This window comes from Mustela lutreola, chromosome 9, assembly GCF_030435805.1.
Source record: "Mustela lutreola isolate mMusLut2 chromosome 9, mMusLut2.pri, whole genome shotgun sequence".
Classification (NCBI taxonomy): domain Eukaryota; kingdom Metazoa; phylum Chordata; class Mammalia; order Carnivora; family Mustelidae; genus Mustela; species Mustela lutreola.
In genome coordinates, this window is record NC_081298.1 from 108,865,104 (window position 1) to 108,882,093 (window position 16,990).

The 16,990-nt window shown below is 38.3% G+C and overlaps 1 protein-coding gene across 1 annotated transcript in view; it reads right to left on the minus strand.

Annotated features, from left to right (window-relative positions):
• ZC3H6 (zinc finger CCCH-type containing 6) overlaps positions 1 to 16,785 on the minus strand; it is a 55,310-nt gene extending 38,525 nt beyond the window's left edge. Inside the window, exon 1 of the mRNA XM_059188373.1 lies at positions 16,324 to 16,785. Coding sequence (XP_059044356.1) covers positions 16,324 to 16,355 — 32 coding nt within the window. The 5' untranslated portion in view covers positions 16,356 to 16,785. The remainder of the gene's footprint in view (positions 1 to 16,323) is intronic.
• Between the last annotated feature and the right edge of the window lie 205 nt (positions 16,786 to 16,990).

Below are 16,990 nucleotides of genomic sequence, written 5' to 3' on the forward strand. Positions count from 1 at the left end.
TGTGATCTCTCTCTCTCTCTGTGTCAAATAAATGAATAAAACATTAAAAAAAAAAAACAAGCAAGAGTCTAGAAGAAGAATGGAACATATTTGGAGAACCTAATAGCTTGACATTGCTCCCTCAAATACACACAGTATGAATGGGAATGTTTTTTCTACAACAGCGTTGAAGCAAAAAAAAAAAAAAGGCTGAAAACTATCAATTCAAGAAATTAGTAATTATTATCATTCAGGCGACCCTCCATGAATATTATAAACACTCTCATGATTGATATGTTTTTTTAAAAGATTTTATTTATTTATTTGACAGAGAGAAAGAGAGAGATCACAAGTTGGCAGACAGGCAGGCAAAGAGAGAAGAGGAAGCAATCTCCTTGCTGAGCAGAGAGCCCCATGTGGGGCTTAATCCCAGGACCCTGAGATCATGACCTGGGCCAAAGGCAGAGGCTTAACCCACTAAGCCACCCAGGCGCCCCAGATTTGTATGTTTTAAATGTCACCTCCTTATTCCTTAGGTCATTCCTTTGAACAGGATCAACATTTTTCTTAAAAGTAGTAAGGATATGAATGAATAATGTGTAAATATTCTATATCACAGGAGCACACAATCCCCATCATTTCAGCCTCAAAATGTTCACAGCAGGCATTATAATGATCTGATGCAGGTAATGAATATATCAGTAACATAATAATGGAACATATAAATTCAAGCAATTTAAACTTCCTGGTGAACCTCCCAGTAACATAATAATGGAACATATAAATTCAAGCAATTTAACTTCCTGGTGAACCTCCCACTATAAATTTAGTAAAGAATACACCATGAAGTTATTAATTAAAAGACTTAAAGAAAAGGAGTCCTTAGAAGGAGATCTATGTGGGACGCCTGGGTGGCTCAGTTGGTTAAGCAGCTGCCTTCGGCCCAGGTCATGATCCCAGCGTCCTGGGATCTAGTCCCACATCGGGCTCCTTGCTTGGCAGGGAGCCTGCTTCTCCCTCTGCCTCTACCTGCCACTCTGTCTGCCTGTACTCACTCTCGCTCCTCTCTCTCTCTGACAAAAATATATAAATAAATAAAATCTTTAAAAAAAAAAAAAAAAAAGAAGGAGATCTATGCTTTTATTTAAACACGTTTTTTCAGGAAATAAAAGGTTAGAAATAAGTGAGCTATACATTCAACTAAAGAACTCAGAAATGGGTAAACCCAGGAGAAGAATGAAAATAATAAATATAAGGGAAGAAATCAACAAAATACAGAAAACAAAAGAGAACATAAATAAAACTAAAGGCTCTTCTTTAAGGAAAGCATTAATATTTAAGGAAAGCACTATAATATTCATTATAGTGCCAGTTTGTCTTCATAGTCCTGCAATCAATCTCTCACATCTAGATATTAACAAATAAAAAATGCAAATAATTCCATTTTAGCTGTTCCTTTTCTAAAAAAGGGTAAACTAACTTTGTTATTTTCCCCAGAAAGGCCATAATACTGCCTAGAACAGAACCTTTAAAAAACAGGGTCATCAGAGGATTACGGATATGTGACTTTAACAAATACTTTAAAATATAATTCTCAGCACTTTTTTTGTCTATACTTTTTATTATCTAATTCTTTTACTATTTAAGGTTATCTTCAATTCTAGCAAATGTGTTTATGATCAAGTAACAGTAACTCTGAAGTAAAATAACACCTTAAATCAAATTTACAGTAAAAAAAAAAACCAACATGATAGTTAATAATTACTGAATAATTACTATGCTACAGAGATGTTCAATCAGTTCACTTCATTTTCATGTTAATTATGAAATATGTTGTTATCCTCATTAAACAGGTGAAGAAAAGGGACAAAGTGCTTAACTGATTCTGCTAGTAGATGACAGAGCTAGAGCCCAAACTCTGTCTGATTCCCAGATCCATAATTCTTTACCATGTTGTTATAACAGCTACACACATTTGGTGTTAGGAGGAAACTGCAAATAGCCAAACCACTTAATAGCCACTAATGTAAAGAAGATTATTTAAGAAGCTCACCAACTGGTGGGTAGGATATCGGGGTGTTTACTGTAAACTTTTTTCAACATCTTTGCATATTTGAAACTTTTTGTAATAAATGTTGAAAAAAAGAAACTTCATCCACACACATTTAAGTGATATTTTAAGAGATGACAGAAAAACTGTTAACGTCTAAGAGTTGCATTTCTAACATGCAAAAGTAAATATGAATTACTTCAATTCCACAGAAGTTATTTTATGTTATTTTTTTTAAGATTTTACTTATTTGACAGAGAAAGAGAGAGAAGGAGAGCACAAGGAAGCAGAGCGGCAGGCAGAGGGAGAGGGAGAAGCGGGCTCCCCACCTAGCAGGGCGCGCAATGGGGGACTCCATCCCAGGACCCCAGGATCATGACCCGAGCTGAAGGCAACATGTAACCGACTAAGCCACCAAGATGCCCCCCACTGAAGTTCTTTTAATGTTTATAAGGAAATGGCAGCCACCAGGCTAGATCAGTTGGACTGATAATATGGGACTTAGAGTTATAAGGTACTATGGGGCTTTCTTTTTACTGAACAGTATTTTTTTAGGCGCTCAAAGGAAATTGGTCAAAAATTTTAATTGTATAGATATTTTAAAAAGTAAAAATAATCAAATCACATAGAGGTGGAAAATAGGTTTCCTGTTCATTTCAGGGTCCCAGACAAGCAGATAAAGTAGTGGTCCAGTTTAGTTGGAATGTAGATCAGTGCATCCACTGTGCAAAACAGTATGTAGGGTCCTCAAAAAACTGAATATAGAAATACAATCCACTAATTCCACTACTGGGTATCTATTCAAAGAAAATGAAAACAGTAATTTGAAAAGATATATGCACCCCAGTGTTTACTGCAGCATAATTTAAAACAGACAAGATAGGGAAGCAACCTAAATGTCTATTACTAGATAAATGGATAAAGAAGATGTGATGTATAACACACACATACACACACATAGGAATATCACATATAATATATGTGATACATATATATGTGTGTGTATATACACGTACATATACACATACATACAGAGTAGAATATTATGTGATACACACACACATGCACACACACGCACGGTGGAATATTATTCAGCCCTAAAAAGAGAAAAAGATCTTGCCATTTGTGACAACAGGGATGGGCAATAGAGGGTATTATGCTAAGTGAAATAAGACAGACAAAAACAAATGTCATATGATTTCATGTAAACATGAAGAATCTAAAAAATAAAACAAGCAAGCAAGCAAACAAAAATCAGAAATAGATTCATTCAGAGAACAAACCAATGGGTGCTAGGGTGGAGGGCATTAAAGGAGAGGTCAAAATAGGTGAGGGGAATAAAAGGTATAAATTTCCAGATATAAAATAAATAAGTCATGGGGATGAAAAGTACAGCATAAAGAATATAGTCAATAATATTGTGTAATAACATTCTATGGTGACTACACTTACTGTGATGACCAATGAGTAATGTACAGAATCGTTGAATCACTATGTTGTACACTAATCTAACATAGTATGTCAACTGTACTTTAATTAAAAAAATTTTTAAAAATATATATTATCAGGGCACCTGGGTGGCTCAGTGGGTTAAAGCCTCTGCCTTCGGCTTGGGTCATGATCCCAGGGTCCTGGGATCAAGCACTGCATCAGGCTCTCTGCTCAGCGGGGAGCCTGCTTCCCGTCCCCTCTCTCTGCCTGCTTCTCTGCTGACTTGTCATCTCTGTCTGTCAAATAAATAAATAAAATCTTTAAAAAAATACATATATATATATATATATATATACATATATACACACACATGTATTATCCCACTGTTTTCTGGCTTCCAGGGTTTCTGATGAGAAGTACTGTTTAATTCTATTTAAAAGTCACTTATATGACTTGGAAAAAAAAGAAAGTGGTGCAGTTTAGATTAACAGCTCTCATAAGATGAAAGCCTCCACATCAAAGTCAGAAGAAGGAAAAAAAAAAAAGAGAGAGGAATGCTGGAAGTAATGGAAACTGCTATGTTATCACTAAAGGTTCGCCATTTAATAAAAACAAAAAGGAGCTAAGCACCAATATCCAGAAAAGAGAGTCAAATACTAATGAGGTAGTTGGCTGCCAGAAGAGTAATTTTCACCTAAATCTAAAGAAGACCCAAACCAAAATCAAACAAACAAACACCTTATTTAATGAGGACCCAGGATTCTGGCAAAGTGAGCTCACCTGAACCTAGAAATTAGAGCAGGAATGTTAAATAACCAAGTTTGTGACATGTTAAAACCAATTACTTAAAAAGGCATTGTGTAGGGGGCGCCTGGGTGGCTCAGTGGGTTAAAGCCTCTGCCTTTGGCTCTGGTCATGATTTCAGGGTCCTGGAATCAAGCCCTGCATGGGGCTCTCTGCTCAGCAGGAAGCATGCCTCCCCCGCACCCCCTGACTGCCTCTCTGCCTACTTGTGACCTCTCTCTGTGTCAAATAAATAAAATCTTAAAAAAAAAAAAAAAAAAGCATCATGTAAGGTAGAAGAACAAAAGCTCTAGAGCCAGAAAGATATGCACTCAGATTCTGCTTCCCAGTCATATATTACCTATACTGACTTGAACCAATTATCCTTCACCTTAACATTCAGTTTCCTTATCTGCAGATAGGATCAATCAATCTACCATCACAAAGTTGTTTAATGATTAAGTGAGATAAAGTTAGTTAATTACTTAGCACTGTTCACAATAGATAGCCCCCAACTGAAATTTCCTCTTCTCTTGTGATTTACCTGAAATATGTGCGTTTTAATAGAATGGGTATGGAAGATGACAGATACTTTCACAGAACCTGGGCAACGTTACAAATCCCAAAAGCATGGACTTCAAAGGGGAAATTTCTTTTATTCTTCCATCAGAGAATAACAATGAAAAATTATTTCAAATAAGTAAATGCAGCAAAGAAACTGTGGTGGACCAAATCTGGAGTCTGTTCCTGAGGCTTTTCTCCTTTATCCTATCACTAAGCAATACTCAGCAACAGTCTGTGTGAAAGCCTCCTATATTTCCGAAGTCTCCTGGACCCAACAAGAAAACACAAGATGGAACATAATACCTAGGGTTCATAGTAATTATAGTGACAATAGATATTCATGATGAACCAAAGTAATTAAGGAAAAAAATAACAGTAATTGTCTAGTTAGTAAGAGAGGAAGGTATGCCACAAATTTTATTTACAAAGCGATCCTTTGGAAATATTTATAATAAAATTATAGTTTCTGATAATAAAATATCTATTGATGCTAAATTTCCTGCCCAGTGCCAGATAGAAGAGGCATTGCTGTATATTAATCTCGGGAAATGAAGAGTTGTTGTTGTTTTTTAAGATCTTATCTATTTGACAGAGAGAGACAGTGAGAGCAGGAACACAAGCAGGGGGAGTGGGAGAGGGAGAAGCAGGCTTCCCGCCGAGCAGGGAGCCCCATGTGGGACTCGATCCCAGGACTCCAGGATCATGACCCAAGTAAAAACAGATGTTTAAAGATTGAGACACCCAGACGCTCCTTGGGAAATGAAGAATTTTCAAATATATCCTTGAGCTTGTATGGTTGACATCATGAAAGAAAACTGTATTACTCCTCAAACATCCTTTATGCCATAAGCTGAGATAGACTATTACGGGAATAAAACAATATTGTGTGTTAGGTTGCCATATGCTTTTTTGAGATTACATTTTTTTAAATTATTTTTTATATTTCATTTGCTATCTTGTTAACTCACTAAGCTAAAATTCATTTCCTTTCATTTCCTTTCAATTTATCCTTTTGACTTAGGCTCTCCAGTATAAGCTGGGGAAACTAGAAACTCAATAGAAACCAATCTCAGCAAATAAAATACACAGAATTTGAAAGCTAGAAAGTAATCTTCTAGGGGTCATGACATCATAACAAAAGTTGAAAAAGTTGGGGCATCTGGGTGGTTCAGTGGGTTAAGCCTCTGCCTTCGGCTCAGGTCATGATCTCAGGGTCCTGGGATCGAGCCCCATATGCGGCTCTCTGCTCAGCAGGGAGCCTGCTTCCCCCCTCTCTCTCTGCCTGCTGCTCTGCCTACTTGTGATCTCTCTCTGTCAAATAAATAAATAAAATCTTAAAAAAAAAAGTTGAAAAAGTTTTGATGGATGAATCTAGAGTAAACTGGGTAAAATTACCTACAACCCAATAATATTCAAAAAAATCCCACTTGGTTGGTTAAAGTTCCCAATATGCCAAATTACTTGCTATCATATTACCTATGATATGAGGTATCAGGGCTCTAGGTTTTGGGGAGTGTTCCTGGAGTTTTTTTTTTTTTTTAAACATGTCAAAATTAGGCTTTGGTCTAAGTATCCAGCTAAAGCATGTTTCTCCATTCTGCCTTGGTCTGCTTCAAGTCATTTCTGGATCCCTGAATATGACAAGACTAGAAATTACATGACCCTTAGGTTAGTTACTATTATATCTAATCAGCGTAATAGGTCATATATACTAAAAAAACCACGTCATCTGGATTTACTATTATTATCTGATCCATTTTCCAGGTTAAGACAGTATTTTAGGTGTAGCTTACAACAAGAATCTCCTTGTGTGCTTTATATACTGAAATTTTATCAATTCGATGAAGTACAAATGAACACTAAGGTAAGAGAAAAATGTGCAATTAATGATTATGAAAACCATTTTATGTACAAAAGAAACTAACAATCTTCAAATAGCCAAGTAGAAAATAGGAGTAATAATATTGAGAGAGTAATCAAACCCCACACACAAGAATCAGCGATCTAGTACTTTATAGTCAAGTGCCAGTCATCAAGAAAATCCAAGCAAAAGAGGTGTTGGTTCTTCTGATCTCTATGCATTTTTAATAAATTCTCTTAATAGGTTAAAACCTGTACGAAATAGAATTCTTGTTTTCTATAGCTAAAAATGTGCTGACGTAGGTAGATTTAACTGATCTCATACTCTTTTAAAAATATGTGATAATATTCTTTATACACTCAATTTTTAATGTTTTAGGATTTAGAAAAACTGTCATATAAGATGAATTTGTAACAAAGTAGGTCGAAATTGCCTGGGATCAAGTAACAGCTAAAAGGAAAAAAAACCCAAACCCCTTTATGGATCCAATATCCCAATCCAGCATCTGGTGTAAGATTTTTTTTTTCTTTTAAATCCTAGTTTCTTTATTATGGAAAATCATCAACTGGGTGTTGGGACTGGTGTTAGATTTAGTACCATCAAGAGGCAACAGTGGCAAGTATGAAATCAAATGCTACACAAACTGTCATAAATAGTTATTTACTCTCTAAATCAGTTTCCTAAACTATAAAATGAAGATATTGCTATCTGTTCTGTCTACATGAATCATATGAATTAAAGTACATGAATTATAGGGGTACCTGGGTGGCTGAGTCAATTAGGCATCTGCCTTTGGCTCAGGTCATGGTCTCAGGGTCCTGGGATCCAGTCCTGCATATGGCTCCCTGCTTCTCCCTCTGCCCCTCCCCCGACTCATGCTTTCTCTCTCTCTCTCTCTCAAATAAATAAAATCTTAAAAAAATAAAGTGTGTGAATTGTAAATAATATATGTAAAATATTGAGTATCACAAGTTCTAAACCTAGAACAAGTTCTAAACCTAGTTTTCTATCACTTTCGTAAATAGATTGTTAATAATTAGTACATGGTGTTATAATTTTAATGATAATTAACTTAGGATTCCCTTTAAACACTCCTTGGGACTTGCTTTGGCTATTTGCCACTCAAAAATGTGGGTATGATTTATAAAAGCTGATATATTATAAGAGTTCATTTGAAGTAGTAATATTAAGACATTAACTCACATTAAAAACAAAGCAAAGCATGGGGTGCCTGGGTGGCTTAGTCAGTAAGTGTTATGACCCCATCTCAGCTCAGGTCTTGGTCTCAGGGTTGTGAGTTCAAGCCCTGAACTGAGCTCTGAGCCTACTAAAAAGAAAAAAAAAAAAAAAAAAAAGGAAAGAGAGAGAGACAGAAAAGAAAAGAAATATAAAGCTATTTTACACTAGAGAAAGGTTGTTCTTTGCCAAGAGTAATAATAATCTGCTGAAACTGCTTTTGCAAAGGTCATCCAATGACTGCTATTTAGGTTGGTAAATGGGATCAGCAGTTAAGCAATACCTCCCAGGACCCAAACACCTCAAAAAAGATACTAGAAATAGTATTTCCTCAGAATAGTATCATCTCAGAAAGTTCAACCATAAAATCAAGATAAGGTGAACCAAAACAGAGATAAGGAAGTCAGATACACAGGACCAAGTAAAAGATGACTAACTAAATTTAAGATATGAACATGCAATGAAAAGAAATGTACCTATCAGAAAGGTGGGCTGGTTAGCAACAGAAATGATGAAAAAGGAAACACAGAGAGAGAGACAAATGTGGCCAGTGCTGATGTAGAGTGCCCAGGGGAGAAGATATTTTATAAGGGTGATAGATGCAAGTAAGTGCTTGGTAGATACATTATAAAGATGGAAAGATCACTCTATCTGAGCACGAAGCCATTTAAACTTCTAGTCATTTACAATCAACTCCCTCATTCTAATCCCATGCTCTTATTCATTAGGCAATATTTGATAATTTGGTTTTCCATATAGCATTCTACATGGAAAGAATACCCTCCCTGATGCAAATATCTAATTCTCATTTTACATTACTGAATTGGTATTCTGATACACACACACAAATACACATATTCTCTTGTGATAGGGATTTCTATCCTTGAATAAAAATGCAGGTTCTAGAATCAGATTACTTGAGTTCCCACTGATGTACTCTGCAACCTTGGGAAATTCATCAATCCCTTAGTGTCTATTTCCTCATTTGTAAAATGAGGGCTCCTGTGTAGGGCTGTCATGAAGATTAAATGCAATAATTCATTGTAAAGCACTCAAAACAGAACCTGGCATATAGCAAGCACCAGGTAAATGTTAGCCACGTTTATTACTTTTTAGGATGAATTAACATCTCCAAGTTTGATCAGCTGAGACCTATGTGTTTCTGAATCTGAAAAACTGAAACAAGGCCACTGGGGGCATCGATGCACAAAAGAATACTGGGATAGCCCTAGACTGACTTGAGGCTTAATGTGATAAATTCAAAGCCACCCGTTTCTGTGAGATTTTTTTGGAAACCAGATCCCCCGTCTGTCCAGGTGAAAACTTCATTCATATAACAAAGGGTCACAAACTCAACTGCCTACATGATCAGGCAAGTCACCTAATGAGCAGACCTCAGGTGCTGAGTTTACAAAGAAAAGTATCCCTGAAAAGACAGTGGAGGATGAAGAACACAAATCATATCTAATGGCATTCAAACACAAACATTTTTAAACATCCTGTTAGGCAAACTACAATGTAGACAGATTTTAGGTGTGAAGGCCAGATGCTTGCAAGCCCTGAAGCACTCTTTCATTCATCCTTTTAAAGGTCCTAACTTAGGATATCCTGTGGCCAATTTCTAACCCTTACCTTTATCTGCTCTGTGATCATCCCTTCTTTGAAACTTTCTCCTCCCTTGGCTTCCAGAAAACTTGTCTTCTTTATTGTCTACCACATAGCTCGTCATTTTGACTGACATCTTCGCTAAAAACTCTTCGACTTTATCTCCAGTTTTATGAACTCTAAGAAATATCTCATGAATGTTGCCTTTTGTCTGCTTTCTCATTGACAATGCTATTGATCAGGTCCTTGTTACCCAATTTCTAGACTTTTACAGTAGCTTTGACTCATTCCTTTCTTTCATATACCGCACCCATTGGCAAATCTTATTGGTTCTATCTCTGAACTATATCCAAAATCCAACCATCTTCTCCTCAGTGGCCTAAAACCATTATTACTCCTCACTTAACATTACCATAAGCAACTTCTTTTTTACCATTCCTTTACCACAGCCTGACTCTGTTCCTCCTCTGTTCAAATCCTCCTGTGGCTCCTTTACCACTCAGAGTAAAACCCAAGTTCTTTATAGATTTTATTATTTTTATTTATTTGACAGAGAGAGATCACAAGTAGGCGGGGGGGGGGGGGGGGAGAAGGCTCCTCGCTGAGCAGAGACCCTGACTCAGGGCTTGATCCTAGAACTCTGGGATCATGACCTGAGCAGAAGGCAGAGGCTTTGACCCATGGAGCCACCCAGGTGCCCCGAAACCCAAGTTCTTTAAAGTGGCTTTACAAGGCCCTACACAATTGCCCCTGTTGCCCATCTTATTTCATCTCTTACTTCTCTCCCCCTTGCTCACTGTTTTCTCTAACCACACTCCTCCCTTGTTCTTTAATTACACTAAGCTCATTCCAGGTTCTGGGCTTTTTTCACCTTCTGTTCCCTTTACCTAAAGTGCTTTTCCCCCAGACATACTAGGCCTGGATTCCTCTCTTATTCCAGGGCTTTACTCAAATGTTACCTTTTCAGCCGAATGTTTCTCTAAACACCTATATAAAATGGGAATGCCCTTCCTACACCCAAAGGGTACCCCACCTCCCTTTCTACCTTATCAGCATTGACCACATTTGTTTTTCATATTTATCGCCTCTTTCTCCAAATAACATGTAAGCTCCATTAGGCAAAGGATTTTTTCTTTACTGATGTCTTCCCCAAGTCCAAAACAATATATACTGAATATTAGGTACTTAAGATTTAATGGAAAGTATTGAAAAGTTCCCTAAATTGTCTTCCTTCTACTAATCTTCCCTTTCTATAATCTGCCTCCTCCTAGCCCTGAGGTATCATGCCAGAATGGCATGATCATGTGAGTTTGAGCCCGGTTGGATATAGAGATTACTTAAGTAAATAAATAAATAAACTTTAAAAAAAACTTTGAGGAGATCTTTATACCACTCAGGGTCAGATCCCTAATTCACTGAAGACTTTTCCTCATTCCTGAAAATGTTGTACACGCTTCACATACTAACATTTTATCATCTCTGAACCTACCATGCCAGTTCACTTCTTCACGCTTTTCATATATTTGACTCTGCGTGGCCAAATTTTACTCATCTTCCAGATGTAGCTACTTCCATGATGCCTCCCTGAAGCTCCCACCTATGCCACCACGGCACTCAATTTATATCATCTTCCCCTCATTGGCCTAAAACTATCATCACCCGTCACTTAGATTACCATAAGCAACTTCTTTTTTACCACTCCTTTACCACAGCATGACCCTGCTCCTCTTCTGTTCAAATCTTCCTGTGGCTCCTTTACTATTACAGGACTTTACTATTATAGGACTAGTGCTATAACTATGTATTTACCAATCTGTTTCCCCTACTACATTGTAAGATCCCAGAGAGCAAGTCTGGTGATACTGTATTGAGATTTGCTTCCCCAGTGCTTAACACTATATACTTGGCATAGAAATCTGTTGAATGAAAATTTAAAAGTAAATGAAATAGTTTATGAAGGGCTAGGAAAGGAAAAATAGAATCTAAGAGTCGAAGTGCTTTCCAAAGTTAAACCTCAATGGGGGCACCTGGGTGGCTCAGTGGTTAAGCCGCTGCCTTCGGCTCAGGTCATGATCTCAGGGTCCTGGGATCGAGTCCCGCATCGGGCTCTCTGCTCGGCAGGGAGCCTGCTTCCTCCTCTCTCTCTCTGCCTGCCTCTCTACCTACTTGTGATTTCTCTCTGTCAAATAAATAAATAAAATCTTTAAAAAAAAAAAAAAAAAAAAAAAAAAAAAACCTCAATGTGATGTATAGTTTGAGTTTTTTACATTTGCTAAAGAAAAGCTCATTTTGATAGTTTTAACAATAAAGTAGTAGACTCAGGAGTAAATGATAAACTAATGATAGAATTTAAGTTTTGCAAGATGAAACAGTTCTGAAGCTTGGTTGTACAACAATGTGAAGGTACTTAACACTACTGAACTATCCACTTACAAATGGTTAAGATGTAAAGTTTACATGTGTATTTTACCATTAAAAATAAATTAATTAGTAGCCCAGTGAAGGGGGGGCATTTGCTCAAGTACACATAGGTATTTTACAGAACATTAAGTGAACTCTCACGTGAAATAAGGCTTTGCAATTTTTTGATTAAAATTACTGACTTATTAAAGTAGGAAGGAAGATTCAATATCACCTAGTTCAACTACCTTATTTCACAAATAAGAAAAATAATCATGGAAAATAGAAAAATATTAACTAAGAAAAAAAAACCGGAATCAAAACCCAGGTTTTACTGAGAATGGAGGGCTCTTAATTGTACACATTACAATCCCCGACAATTTAGAAAATAAAGTCTATGGGCACCTGGGTGGCTCACTTGGTTAGGCAACTGCCTTCGGCTCAGGTCATGATCCAGGAGTCCTGGGATCAAGTGCCACATCAGGTTCTCTGCCCAGCAGGGAGTCTGCTTCTCCCTCTGACCCTCCCCTTCTTGTGTTCTCTCTCTCTTTCAAATAATAAAATAAAATATTAAAAAAAGAAAGAAAGGCTAGAACTTCTTTTATTCCATCCCCATGCAAAGATAATGAAGAGTGAAAATAATACTGCAGGCAGGAGTTTGCATACCTAGGCTCTATCTAGCCCCTATCTGTGGGATCTCATAGATAGGTTACTGAGCATTGTAATACTATACTGCCTCATAGGACTAATGTGAGAATCAAATGAAAACCCTGTAACACATGGAAAGTATAATCATCAGCTCTATCACCAATCCCTTCAGATTCTCCAGTGTAGTCTCTTAGCAATGTTTTAATCATTATGTGTCAGGGGAGACAGAGCAGGGAGAAAATATAACCTACTACAGTTCTGACTAGTTGGGAATTTGGTTCTTGTTTTACATGAGGAAGGAAAATGGGGGAGAGGAGGGAAAGAAGGTAGGAAGGTTGTTCATAATGGGCAAAGAATAACCTCTTCCCAAAGGAAGGTTACACAAAGTCTTATTAATTAAAGACTCTCAAAAGCATAAGCTCTATTACTCATGCTGAAATTAACATTCTTCCCAGTTCAGATCCTGTAAAACTTTTTACTTTTAGCATATTTCAGAAAATTATGTAATAGTTTTATAGGTATATATTTATCTTTCCTACTCTACTGTACATGTGTCCAAACAGGCACTCATAGTATTTAGCCTTTAAAAGTTATTTGTGGGGGCGCCTGGGTGGCTCAGTGGGTTAGGCCACTGCCTTCGGCTCGGGTCATGATCTCGGGGTCTTGGGATTGAGTCCCGCATCGGGCTCTCTGCTCAGCGGGGAGCCTGCTTCTCTCTCTCTCTCTGCCTGCCTCTCCATCTACTTGCGATTTCTCTGTCAAATAAATAAATAAAATCTTTTTAAAAAAATCTTTTAAAAGTTATTTGTGTTTTATTTTAACTGGGTCAACATCCAGTGAACTATAAAGCTAGATGGCTGAAGTTGTGCCTAGAGAACTGGAAGAAAGGGAAGAACTGAATGAAAAGAAAAGAATTTTATCTCCCTTTGGCTTCCCCCAACTCCACCTCTATTCTTTATTTCTCAGATCCTATGCAGAAGTTCTCTCTACTAATATTCTATATATCCACAAATTTATTTATGCATATTGTTACATTAGTGACACATATAAATATATTGAGTTTCACTCACTATAGTGAAACACCAAATTGGTATTTTTTAAATAAGCAACCTCATTTGGCAAACAAATCTTGTGCAAAATGTTCCCCATATAAACCATGTCCAAGAAAACTAGCATTTCTCAAAAGAAAAAAAACTGCACCTTCTGTGAATTTCCATTTCCATTTAAAGTCTCATTCTCATGTAAATTATAATAGCAATATTTTAATTTATATAAAGCAGTTGTAAGTAAAAGTCATATATTCAACTTTCATCCTTGTACTCACAATAAGCCTTAACTTTCAAAAACGTTAGAAAAAGGATATCCTTGAAACAATGCCTAGCACCAAATACCAGAATTCATATATCTTCTCCAATAATTCACAGAAACTTGTATTACAGTATAGAATAGCTATCATATGGAAGCACCGAATATTTCGGAATTTCACAGACTAGTCCATTTTCCCCCACATTTCTTAAGAATCACCTGGGCAGGCTATTAAAAACAGATTACCACAGTCCTCCCTAGAGATTCTGATTCAGTTGCTCGGGCAAGACAAAAATCTTCATTCCCTAAAGTGATTTTGAGGTTCAGCTAAGATTGTAAAACATTAATCCAGTAGAGTCGTTCTCAATTTGGCACCTAATAGAATTACCTGAGGAGCTTTAAAAAATTTTCAAACCCAGGCTGAAGCTCAGACCAATAGAAATGAAAGAAACACTTTTTAAAAAGCTTCCCACAGGAGGCTGAAAAACACTGACCTTGTAAGAACTTGAAAAATTCTTGTAGAACCCTCTTATCAATAAGGAAAGTAGGCTTGCTCAAGTTCCCAAAACTCAGGGGTAGCATACCGGAGTTAGACCATTTCCTGACTCACAATTCACTTTGTTTTTTGATGTAATTGTTTGTTTTCCACACAGGTTGACAGAAGAAAATGTGAAAAAGTTAAACTGTCTCTTCTTGCCTCAAAATAATACTGTCATTTAATAACTGAGTAAGTTAAATGAAGCTTACCTTTTTATTTCAATAATCACTAGAACACATTATTTTTAGTCCTAATATAAAACAAAAAAAGACTAAATATCACTATTATTTAATCTTCAGTTCTTAGTACTAAGCTGTTAATAAATCTTACAAAAACTTCTTCAAACTCTTTTTAACTTCTAATTCGATATTTCAAAATTCCAAATTCTTTTTAAAGCCTGGCATCACAGTTCCTTACTGGCAAAGTTATTTCAATACTTGAATTTGGTGACAAGGTTTCTTCATTATATAGAATACATACTTCTACATATTGAAGCTGCTTTATGAACAAAGAACACATTTCCTTCCTCCATACAAAAATAATGAACTTTAGGGATTGTTCACAGATATTCTGAGTGGGAAATTCAGAATGGAAAATTTCTCAAAATACTAGTTAACCCATTCCAAGAATTCTATCATTTTAATGACAAAATAATGTAACATAATCATGAAAAATATACCAAGTGCAAGCTTACATTGCCATAATTTTTAAGTGTTTTTTACCTTCTAAAAATTACTGTTTGTTTAATTGACCTGTCTTCTGGAGCTCCACTTTCATCACTAGGATATCAAAGTTTTTGAAATATTTTTACCACTCTAAAGGTTGCCAAACGTTTAGATATTTCAAATTTCAGTGACTCTTATTTCTGCTTGTGGGGTTTAAAAAAAAAAAAAAAAGCGTGTGGACTGCTTCACAAAAAGCTTATCACATTACTTCACAGGTAAAACTTAGGCAATCTGCATCTAGTTTAGACTAGAGTACAATGTATACTTTTGATTACTTCTATTGACAAAGGAGTAATTGCCAGGTTTCATATTTTTAAATATTCTAAATAAGAATTAGATGCAACAGACTTTATTGCAGTAATTTAATAAATTAAACTCTTTGTTTTTACAAGGTAGGTAGCATAGTAAATTAAAAACCTAACCAAAACCTAAGTATGCTATTTGCGCTTTTTAAAATATGAAAATACCTCCAAAGCACTAAAAGGAACCAAGAACGAGCCCTTAAAGCAAAAATAAAATATCAGAATCTCCATTAAATGTTCAAATTATACACAGTACTTAGAAAATGCAGTTAGAGGGGATAATCCGGGGAGTTTTTACTTTAGGAGAAAGCTGTGCTACACTAAGGTCTGAGAAGCCTCCGTACTTTGTGTTAGCATTTTTAACTTGAAACTCAAATTATGAGGAGTAAGACTATAAATACATGGCCTTTGGGGGTTGTTTAAAATTTTCCTTAAAAAAAAAAAAAAAGTTTATTTTTAGGAGTGTGCTAGGGCAGCAAAGAGAACACCCGCTATTACAGATTCCTGGCTGGTCCCATCTGGAAGCGCACAGCGGACCCTGGGCTCGGAGAGGCTTCGTTTCAGCCCAGGCTGGACCGCAGCACCGAGGCAGCACGCGGGAGGCGCCGGGCGCAGACCGAGCGGCAGACGGAGCCGCCCGGGGGCGGGGGGCTCGCACGTGCCGGCCGGGGGCGGGGCCGGCCGGAAAGGACCCCGGCGCGGGGAGGCGGGCGCGGCCGGGCCGACCTCCCCCGCGGCCGCCAGCCTGGGCTTTACATAAGGGCGCACGTCATGGAACTGATGGAGCCACACAGAGACGTCTAAGTCATGCAGGAGGCGCGCGGCCCCGGCCCGCTCCCGCCGCCCCAGACCCCTCCTCTCATCCGACAGAAAGACAGACAAGAAGGGTTCCCGACCTGTCGTGCCCTGCATGTTCAGAGTCTGTCATGTTTGGTCAAGAACGGGGCGGGGCTGGAGGACAGGTCTGCGAGGCCGGCGGCGGCGGGGCGCGGGGAGGACCCCTGCGCCGCCTGCGGGTACCTGCTCCCGGCCGCCGCCGAGAGGTGACGAAGTGGTAAAAACTCACGGTTACTAGTGAGCGACACAGACACAGACTTTCCAGTCTATTAACAACCACGCCAGAGAGATGGGGCTCTAACTGCAAACACTGGGCAACGGCCCCGCGCTGCCGGCGCTGCCGCTTTAGTCTCTATTCGCCGCCGGTGGCTGAGGCTTGGGAGCGGGCGGGCGGGCGGCGTGCAGCGACGCGGGGATTTGGACACTGGCCGTAACGGTGATTTCTCCTCACCAACATGGCGGCACCCGAGACAGGCGGCTCGATAAAATGGCGCCTGCCGCAACACCTAGCCCGGGACTAAAGGGCAGGAGAGATTCCTCCGCGTGCCGCGGCCCTTGCCCGGCCCGTCGGGGCAGAGCGCGTTGGCCATTGGAGGAGGAAGCCCGTCAATCACTCCCAGGGGCGGGTTCCCATACTTCTCTCTGAAGCGGCGGAGGCGGCAGTCTGCTGGTGGGGCCAGGCGGCGCCTTGGGTAGCACTGGGCGGGGGAGGAGGCCTGCGATCCC